General features: G+C 41.4%; 1 protein-coding gene across 1 annotated transcript in view; it reads right to left on the bottom strand.

Moving 5' to 3' along the window:
- Positions 1 to 3,187: 3,187 nt before the first annotated feature.
- The window catches only part of LOC118965192 (gastrula zinc finger protein XlCGF28.1-like), a 115,935-nt gene continuing 108,193 nt past the window's right edge, over positions 3,188 to 10,929 (bottom strand). The window contains exon 4 of the mRNA XM_036981873.1: positions 3,188 to 5,160. Coding sequence (XP_036837768.1) covers positions 4,004 to 5,160 — 1,157 coding nt within the window. The 3' untranslated portion in view covers positions 3,188 to 4,003. The remainder of the gene's footprint in view (positions 5,161 to 10,929) is intronic.

Genomic DNA, 10,929 nt, shown 5'->3' with positions numbered 1-10,929 from the left:
TAGCGAAAGCCATTTTACTGGTTAAAGTGTTGTTGTTTTTTTAAGTTAAATGCAGTTGATTTGTGATGATGACACAAACATATGAAGTAGGACATTCATACAAGCCTTAAAATACAGTTTTCATTTGTAAACAGAGAAAGGGTTCTATGGCGTGTCAAAATGGACAAACAGTGCTACTGACACTTTTTTTCTCGTTTTTCAAGCAAAGGTCTTTTAAGGGAGTAGGAGAGCACACTCGTTAGGTTCGCCTTTTTAAGAGATGACAAAAGCAGTTTTCTTTATTAAATAAATGAATATTTATAGCACATGCTTAGATCAAATCCATCTCTAACTAAATATAACTCCAAAGGAACCCTAATTAAAGGGATAGTTCAATCAAATTACAAATGTCCACCTTGGTTTCTTCACCCTGTATACAATCCAAATAATGTGTACGTCAACAGTGAAGTTCTGAAGATGGAGGACTTTCAGTACAGCCGTGTTCCCCAATCCTGGTCCCAAAGGGGAGTACATGTGTGTTTTTGCCCTCGCACTCACATACCTTATTCAGTTCAAAGGCTTGAGTTGTTTAGTTGAATCCAGTGTGTGAGTGTTAGGGGCAAAAACAAACAAGCTCACCTCTATGGATCCCCAGGACCAGGATTGGAAAACAATGTAGTACACACCAAAAGGTGTGATAATGCAAATTATATGCAATTATTATTTAGCTAATTTGCATATAATTTACATAAGCATCCCACTTTTTTCTCTGTACTGAAAGTGCTTTATATTGAAAACTTGACTGCTAACATGCAAACTTTTTGGCATTGTATTAACAGTGGACTAATGAACAAAACACGACGAGGACGTTTTTTTTGTTGTCAAAACTTCCCTTTCATAGAGCCTACCGCTCCATTAAAGGAGTAGTTCACTATTTTACAACTTGAAGTCCTGTATGTAAGATTACTTGGTTTGTATTCAGGGGACTAGGTGTGTACTCAATATTTGTGGTGTTTACTCAGGAGATGAATCTCTGATCTTAGCAGTGCCTTTCTTACACCATCGCAGCATTGCACTGTGGTTCTTCAATGTTTTCCTGTCGCTGTTCGAACGGATAAAGCATTTGTGGATCTTTACAAAATGTCTCCTGTTTCTGCCGTTTCCATCCACGTTGCAATGATTGATTTGCTAAATGTTTTTGTTGTAGACTTGGCCCAATGGAGACCTGTCCAGTGATGCCATCTCTAGATCCTGCAGTGCAACAAGTCTCCACTGTCAATCAGGACCCAGTGACTGTAGGTTTAGAATCTGTTTGGAAGGCAGTGTGAAAGGAGAGGCAGGCTGGGTTTGTCCTCACTGTTAATCTGTCAACTCTGTCTGAGATCAACCTCGTGGTCCTTCTCTGTGCAGGCCACACCCCCTCCCATTGTTACTGTGTATATGAACACATTTTGAACAATGGCTTCCTAAAATTCTGTGGTGCTTACTAACCCAATAGGAAAGGTTCTGGTAGATGACCCTCTATATAGTCTTGGGTATATATTGAGCTCTAACAAAGGGGCGTGGAAAAGTTCTGTTGAAATGAATACTGTAGTGATGTGAGAAAGGTAACACAAGCTTCCTCTCTGGTTCCATTCCCCAATACTAACTGGGTCATTACATTACAATATAATGCTAACATATGGAATTGTTTTAAGAAGGTCATACCATGGATTGTTTAGATAATTGATTTAGAATTTTAGGACATTAGGTATAAAAAAATATATATTGAATTTGGCCTTTACTACTATATCCCATCAAAACACATTGAATGAAACATTCATTAAAATACTAATGGTGAAAACTGATCAACACGTCATCAATATCTGATACATTTAGTATTTTATTAGGATCCCCAGCGGCTACTCTTCCTGTGGTCAAACAGGAAACACTAAAAAATACATAATATGCATACAGTGGGGCAAAAAAGTATTTAGTCAGCCACCAATTGTGCAAGTTCTCCCACTTAAAAAGATGAGAGGCCTGTAATTTTCATCATAGGTACACTTCAACTATGACAGACAAAATGAGAGAAAAAAAATCCAGAAAATCACATTGTAGGATTTTTAATGAATTTATTTGCAATTTTATTTAAAACTATACACAAGAGAAGATGTTGCCCGGAACAAATTAATGTACAAACATATCAATTAACTTCAACAGTTATTCAAATAAATTCATCATAGACTAAAACAATGAATCTAGCATTAAAAGGGCAATTTAATAAACACAAGTCAATTCATAGCCTGTTTATCATGAAACAAAACGTGTTTTGGTAATAAAATAAAAAAAATCCACCGAAACTAATGCAGAAAACTGATCATCGTTATCTGATACAGTGTGTTCAAAAAGTATTCAAACTGCTTGACTTTTTCCACCTTTTGTTACATTACAGCATTATTATAAAATGCACCAATCTACACACAACACTCCAAAATTACAACAAAAATCAGGTTTTTCAAAATTTTCGCAAACATCGTCTTAGCTGTGTGCTTAGGGTCATTGTGTGAGGCCCTGAGCACTCCGGAGCAGGTTTTCATCAAACCTGACTACCAAAGTCCATTTGATGTCACAAAGCTGGCCAGTACTTTAAAAATATATCCTGTTGTCCTGGTTTCCAGTAGTTTGTAGAAGAGGATCTTCCTTAATTGACCATCCAAAAACAACGGACATATACCAGGAGCTGTACTAGGCCCGCCATGTCTGTTGACTCATCCAGCTGTAACAGACATATACCAGGAGCTGTGCCAGGCCCGCCACGTCTGTTGACTCATCCAGCTGTAACAGACATATACCAGGAGCTGTGCCAGGCCCGCCACGTCTGTTGACTCATCCAGCTGTAACAGACATATACCATGAGTCTGTTGACTCATCTAGCTGTAACGCATAGAATTATTGGCTTGTAAGGCGAAGCAGTAATTGTTCCAAACATCTGCCATGTCACTGATGCGTTGTGAAAACTGTATAGTTTTTTGGGATTTTTCCCCCCAGCCATATCTGCGGAAGCAGGAAGATTTAAGTCCTCCACAATAGTATGGTGCTTGCCTGTCCTAGCCACTCGATAGCTCACCATATAAGACGATTCTAGCGCCTTCTTATTAATGGTATCTGTTGCTTTTATACATGTCTTACTACTCGAAAGTAGTCTCAACTCTCGCTGAAAAAACTCCTGTGGCTTATTTTTCAAATTGGCATGTTTTGTTTCTAAATGTCTGTGCAAGAGTGAAGGTTTCATCGAGTTGTGAGATATAAACACACTGTGGCTGAGGAAAGGCACATCCCTGTCTGTTGTTTGGTGTTTTGCCGGATAAGGAGGCAGTAGCTCTGACAGTTGTGATTCTGATGCAGCCCAGTGTCCATGCTAGCTGGGTTAACAGCAAATGGAGAATTACTGATGCTAGCATTGGATGTGCTTATGGAAGCAGAACAACTTGTGTCGTTGACAGGTGCAGTACTGCTGGTACCAGTAGAGCTGGGATTTGTCTATGGACGGAAGCAAAAAAAAAAAAAAACAGCAAAAAACTGACAAGATGCACACTGATCAGTAAAGAGAGACTAACATTCTATGATGCTCCCTTTCCTCTGCATTGTTCTCTCGCAGTGAGAAACAATATGATTACAATAGTGTTCTACACTTTCTTCATTTGATCCAATTCAACGTTGCCATTTATTTTATGAGATGAGAATTAAGAGGAGTGACTAATCTTAGCTGGTCTGAGAGAACTGATGAGGCTTCTCTCCTTCATGTATACATTGGTGTCTTTTTAAATGGCCCAATCTGTAGAATCTCTTCTCACAGTCAGTGCTTTGATAAGGCTTCGGTCAACTATGTATCCGTTGGTGTGTCTTTACATTGCCCAAATCGGGAGAAGCTGTTGCCACAGTAAGAGCAGAAGAAAGGCTTCTCTCCTGTGTGTGATCTCTGATGACCGTTTAGCTCAGCTGATGATTTAAATCATTTTCCACAGTCAGAGCAAGAGTAAGGCTACTCTCCATGATGTATACCTTGGTGTCTTTTTAACTGGCCCATTTGAGAGAAACTCTTCTTACAGTCAGAGCAGAAGTAAGGCTTTTCTCCAGTGTGTGTTCTCTGGTGAACTTTTAGAACATTTAAATACGTGAAGCATTTTCCACAGTCAGAGCAAGAGTAAGGCTTTTCTCCAGTGTGTGTTCTCTGGTGAACTTTTAGATCATGTAAATACGTGAAGCATTTTCCACAGTCAGAGCAAGAGTAAGGCTTTTCTCCAGTGTGTGTTCTCTGGTGGACTTTTAGAACATTTAAATACGTGAAGCATTTTCCACAGTCAGAGCAAGAGTAAGGCTTCTCTCCTGTGTGTGTTCTCTGGTGAACTTTTAGAACATTTAAATACGTGAAGCATTTTCCACAGTCAGAGCAAGAGTAAGGCTTCTCTCCTGTGTGTGTTCGTTCATGTTGTTTTAGGTGGCTCGATTGAGAGAAATTCTTTCCACAATCAGAGCAGGAGTAAGGCTTTTCTCCAGTGTGTGTTCTCTGGTGAACTTTTAGAACATTTAAATACGTGAAGCATTTTCCACAGTCAGAGCAAGAGTAAGGCTTCTCTCCTGTGTGTGTTCTCTGGTGACCGTTTAGCTCAGGTGATGTTCTGAAGCATTTTCCACAGTCTGAGCAGGAGTAAGGCTTCTCTCCTGTGTGTATACGTTCATGTTGTTTTAGGTGGCTCAGTTGAGAGAAACTCTTTCCACAGTCCGAGCAGGAGAAAGGCTTCTCTCCTGTGTGTATACGTTCATGTTGTTTTAGGTGGCTCAGTTGAGAGAAACTCTTTCCACAGTCCGAGCAGGAGAAAGGCTTCTCTCCTGTGTGTATACGTTCATGTTGTTTTAGAAATTTTGAGTGAGAGAAACTCTTTCCACAGTCAGAGCAGGAGTAAGGCTTCTCTCCTGTGTGTGTTCTCTGATGAACTTTTAGCTGAGCTGATGTTGTGAATCTCTTCCCACAGTCAGTGCAGGAATACAGATTCTCTCCTGTGTGTATTTTTAGGTGTATTTTTAGCTTTGATAGAACTGGGAAAATCTCCTCACAATGTGGGCAGTGGTGAGACCTCTTAGCTCTGTGATCTTCCTGCTGTTGCTCTCTGGATGTAGAGAATGTCTCAACATGGTATCCTGTATGAACATCAGAAGAACCAGTCAGTTGGTGTAATATATACAGTACCAGTCAAAAGTGTGGACACACTTACTCATTCAAGGGTTTTTCTTCATTTTTACAAATTTCTACATAATAGTGAAACATCAAAACCATGGTATTACACATATGGAATCATGTAGTAACCCCCCTCCCAAACAAAGTATTCACCCCTTGCCTTGACCGCTTGGCACAGTCTTGGCATTCTCTCAACCAGCTTCACCAGGAATGCTTTTCCAACAGTCTTGGCACTCTCTCAACCAGCTTCACCAGGAATGCTTTTCCAACAGTCTTGGCACTCTATCACTTATAAAATGTCCTCGTTTTGAAAGAAAAACATTTTTTTTGTAAAATAAAATATCAAATTGATCAATAGTGTAGACATTGTTAATGTTGTAAATGACTATCGTGGCTGGAAACGGCTGATTTTTTAATGGAATATCTACATAGGCGTACAGAGGCCCATTATCAGCAACCATCACTCCTGTGTTCCAATGGCACGTTGTGTTAGCTAATCCAAGTTTATCATTTTAAAAAGGCTAATTGATCATTACAAAACACTTTTTTTAAATGATACACTTGGATTAGCTAACACAACATTACATTGGAACACAGGAGTGATGATTATGGGCCTCTGTACACCTATGTAGATATTCAATATAAAAATAAAAATAATTTTTTAAAGCAGTTTCCAGCCACAATAGTCATTTGCAACATTAACAATGTCTACTGTTTTTATGATCAATTTTATATTTTATTGGACAAAAAAGTGCTTTTCTTTCAAAACAAGGACATTTCTAGGTGACCACAAACTTTTGAACGGTAGTGTATGTATTCATATCAGTAGTCTGGTACTGTATGTATTCATATCAGTAGTCTGGTAGTGTATGTATTCATATCAGTAGGCTGGTAGTGTATGTATTCATGTCAGTAGGCTGTACAATACAAAAGGGGAATAAAACAGTCTTGAAGGAGTTCCCACATATGCTGAGCACTTGTTGGCTGCTTTTCCCTCACTCATAGAACTTTTAAAACTTTTTAAAAATCTGCTACCACTTGGCAACCCCTACCCCAGTCAACAGCCCTGCACCCCCCACAGCAACTTTCCCAAGCCTCCCCCATTTCTCCTTCACGCAAATCCAGATAGCTGATGTTCTGAAAGAGGTGCAAAATCTGGACCCCTACAATTCAGCTGGGCTAGACAATCTAGACCCTTTCTTTCTAAAATTATCCACCGCAATTGTTGCAACCTCTATTACTAGCCGGTTCAACCTCTTTCATATCGTCTGAGATCCCCAAAGATTGGAAAGCTGCCACAGTCATCCCCCTCTTCAAAGGGGGAGACACTCTAGACCCAAACTGTTACAGACCTATATCTATCCTACCCTGCCTTTCTAAGTTCTTCGAAAGCCAAGTTAACAAACAGATCACCGACCATTTCGAATCCCACCGTACCTTCTCCACTATGCAATCTGGTTTCCGAGCTGGTCATGGGTGCACTTCAGCCCCGCTGAGGGGGGGTGCCACAGGGTTCAATTCTCGGGACAACTTTTTTCTCTGTATTAATCAATGATGTCGCTCTTGCTGCTGGTGATTCTCTGATCCACCTCTATGCAGACAACACCATTCTGTATACCTCTGGCCCATCTTTGGACACTGTGTTAACTAACCTCCAGACGAGCTTCAATGCCATACAACTCTCCTTCCGTGGCCTCCAACTGCTCTTAAATGCAAGTAAAACTAAATGCATGCTCTTCAACCGATCGCTGCCTGCACCTGGCTGCCCATCCAGCATCACTACTCTGGACGGTTCTGACTTAGAATATATGGACAATTACAAATACCTAGGTGTCTGGCTAGACTGTAAACTCTCCTTCCAGACTCACATTAAACATCTCCATTCCAAAATTAAATCTAGAATCGGCTTCCTATTTCGCAACAAAGCATCCTTCACTCATGCTGCCAAACAGACCCTCGTAAAACTGACTATCCTATTGATCCTTGACTTCGGTGATGTCATTTACAAAATAGCCTACAACACTCTACTCAACAAATTGGATGCAGTCTATCACAGTGCCATCCATTTTGGGAGACATATCTCCCTCACTAACTTTAAGCATCAGCTGTCAGAGCAGCTCACCATCCAAGTACATCATCTACAAACTTATTAATTTTTTTGCTCCTTTGCACCCAAGTATCTCTACTTGCACATTCATCTTCTGCACATCTATCACTCCAGTGTTTAATTGCTAAATTGTAATTACTTCCCCACTACGGCCTATTTACTGCCTTACCTCATTTGCACACAGTGTATATAGACTTTTCTATTGTGTTATTGACTGTACGTTTGTTTATCCCATGTGTAACTGTGTTGTTGTTGTTTGTGTCGCACTGCTTTGCTTTATCTTGGCCAGGTCGCAGTTGTAAATGAGAACTTGTTCTCAACTGGCCTACCTGGTTAAATAAAGGTGAAATAAAAAATAAATAAAATACAGATAGCCCAGCACTCCAGATAGCCCAGGGAATAAAACAAATGCTGACAATACTGGTGTCAAACCATACAAGCCTCCGTAGCATGAAATAACATCTACCTTCTCATTGAAACAGTTCTACACCAACTTTTCATACACAGTGGGAAGTTGGAACGAACAACACACTTAGATAGAACCTGTGCTTACCATGATTAACAGATTTCCCAATCTTCTCCTCCTCTTCTTCATCTTTCATGTTGACATTCAGCTCCAGTGTTTGACTGCAGTCTTCCAGCTTCACTGATGCCATCTCTGGATCCTGCAGTGCAAACTGGGCTCCACTCTCACAATCAGCACCCAGTGACTGTGGGTTTGTCCTCACTGTTGATGTTACCGGCCTCAGACTTAATCTGAGTCGGCAAGTTGTAATAAAGAAAAAAAGACACAGAAGTTAGTCTTGACAGTTCAGGCACTTCATTCCCTAAAAATATATTATATTTCTTGTTCAATTATCTAATTCAGTGCTTGACTTGGACTGAAATAAGTGCCTGTTCTCATTTTGGGTGCCGGTACTGTTTATATTTAGGGGCAGGAACTACACAATACTGTTGAGCTAATATTCTATAAGAGGAACATGATCTCAAGCAGTAGAAATGTAAGTACTCTACTCTGGTAAGCTCCTGTCCAAATCAAGCACAGATCTCATTTCAGTAGATCAGGTAGCTAAGCATTGGCAACAAATACAGGACTAACATCAGGACAAAGATCGAATTGTACTACACCGGCTCCAACGCTCGTCGGATGTGGCAGGGTTTGCAAACTATTACAGACTACAAAGGGAAGCACAGCCGAGAGCTGCCCAGTAACACGAGCCTACCATAACGAGCGAAATAACTTCTATGCTCGCGTTGAGGCAAGGAACACTGAAACATGCATGAGAGCATCAGCTGTTCCAGACGACTGTGTGATCATGCTCTCCGCCGCTGATGTGAGTAAGACCTTTAAAACAGGTCAACATTCACAAGGCCGCTGGGCCAGACGTTCCAAGCATGCGCTGACCAACTGGCAAGTGTCTTCACTGACATTTTCAACCTCTCCCTGTCTGAAGTCTGTAATACCAACATGTTTCAAGCAGACCACCATGGTCCCTGTGCCCAAGAACACTAAGGCAACCTGCCTAAATGACTACCGATCCGTAGCACTCACGAACTGTAGCAGTGAAATGCTTCGAAAGGCTGGTCATGGCTCACAACAGCATTATCCCAGAAACCCTAGACCCACTCCAATTTGTATACTGCACCAACAGATGATGCAATCTCTATTCCACTCCACACTGCCCTTTCTCACCTGGACAAAAGGAACACCTATGTGAGAATGCTATTCATTGACTACAGCTCAGCGTTCAACACCATAGTGCGCATCACTAAGCTAAGGACCCTGGGACTAAACACCTCCATCTGCAAATGGATCCTGGACTTCCTGACAGGCCACCCCCAGGTGGCAAGGGTAGGTAACAACACATCCACCATACTGATCCTCAACGCGGGAGCCCCTCAGGGGTGTGTACTCAGTCCCCTCCTGTACTCCCTGTTCACTCATGACTGCACGGCCAGGCACGACTCCAATACCACCATTAAGTTTGCTGATGACACAACAGTGGTGGGCCTAATCACTGACAATGATGAGAAAGCTTATAGGGAAGAGATCAGAGACCTGACTATGTGGTGCAAGGACAACAACCTCTCCCGCAACGTGATCAAGACAAAAGGAGAGGATTGTGGACTACAGGAAAAGGAAGACTGAGAATGGTAGTGTGCTCATTGACGGGGCTGTAGTGGAGCAGGTTGAGAGCTTCAAGTTTCTTGGAGTCCACATCACCAACCAACTAACATGGTCCAAGCACACCAAGACAGTCGTGAAGAGGACACAACAAAAACCTATTCCCCTCAGGAGACTGAAAACATTTGGCATGGGTCCTCAGATCCTCAAAAAGTTAATCAGCTGCACCATCGAGAGCATCCTGACGGGTTGCATCACTACCTGGTATGGCAACTAATTGGCCTTTGACTGCAAGGCACTACAGAGTAGAGGTCGACCGATTATGATTTTTCAACGCTGATACCAATTATTGGAGGACCAAAAAAGCCGATACCGATTAATCAATGTATTTGTAATAATGATAATTACAACAATACTGAATTAACACTTATTTTAACTTAATATACTACATCAATAAAATCAATTTTGCCTCAAGTAGATAATGAAACATGTTCAATTTGGTTTAAATAATGCAAAAACAAAGTGTTGGAGAAAAACGTAAAAGTGCAATATGTGCTATGCAAGAAAGCTAACGTTTCAGTTCCTTGCTCAGAACATGAGAACATATGAAAGCTGGTGGTTCCTTTTAACATGAGTCTTCAATATTCCCAGGTAAGAAGTTTTAGGTTGTAGTTATTATAGGACTATTTCCCTCTATACCATTTGTATTTCATTAACCTTTGACTATTGGATGTTCTTATAGGCACTTTAGTATTGCCAGTGTAACAGTATAGCTTCCGTCCCTCTCCTCGCTCCTCCCTGGGCTCGAACCAGCAACACAACGACAACAGCCACCACATCGGAGCAGCGTTACCCATGCAGAGCAAGGGAAACAACCACCCCAAGGCTCAGAGAGAGTGAAGTTTGAAACGCTATTAGCGCGCGCTAACTAGCCAGCCATTTCACTTCGGTAACACCAGCCTCATCTCGGTTTACTGCATTTGCGTAACAGGCAATCAGTCTCCTTGTGGAGTGCAACGAGAGAGAGGCATTTGCGTAACAGGCAATCAGGCTCCTTGTGGAGTGCAACGAGAGAGAGGCAAGTCGTTATTGCGTTGGACTCATTAACTGTAAGGTTGCAAGATTGTCAGCTCGGGGGATCCAAGGTGAAAATCTGTCTTTCTGCCCCTGAACGAGGCAGTTAACCCACCGTTCCTAGGCCGTCATTGAAAATAAGAATGTGTTTTTAACTGACTCGCCTAGTTAAATAAAGATTAAATAAAGGTGTAAAAATAAAAAATAAATAATATTAAAATTGGCGCCCAAAAATACAGATTTCCGATTGTTATGAAAACTTGAAATCGGACCCAATTAATCGGCCATTCCGATTAATCGGTCGACCTCTACTACTATGTATGGCCCAGTACATCACCAGGGCCAAGTTTCCTGCCATCCAGGACCTCTATACCAGGTGGTGTCGGAGGAAGGCCCTAAAATTGTCCAAGACTCCAGCCACCCCAG

The sequence above is a fragment of the Oncorhynchus mykiss genome, chromosome 7 (assembly GCF_013265735.2).
Source record: "Oncorhynchus mykiss isolate Arlee chromosome 7, USDA_OmykA_1.1, whole genome shotgun sequence".
In the NCBI taxonomy this organism is placed as follows: Eukaryota; Metazoa; Chordata; class Actinopteri; order Salmoniformes; family Salmonidae; genus Oncorhynchus; species Oncorhynchus mykiss.
The sequence above is the reverse complement of the archived record's forward strand: the minus strand, read 5'-3'. Positions and strand labels throughout refer to the sequence as shown.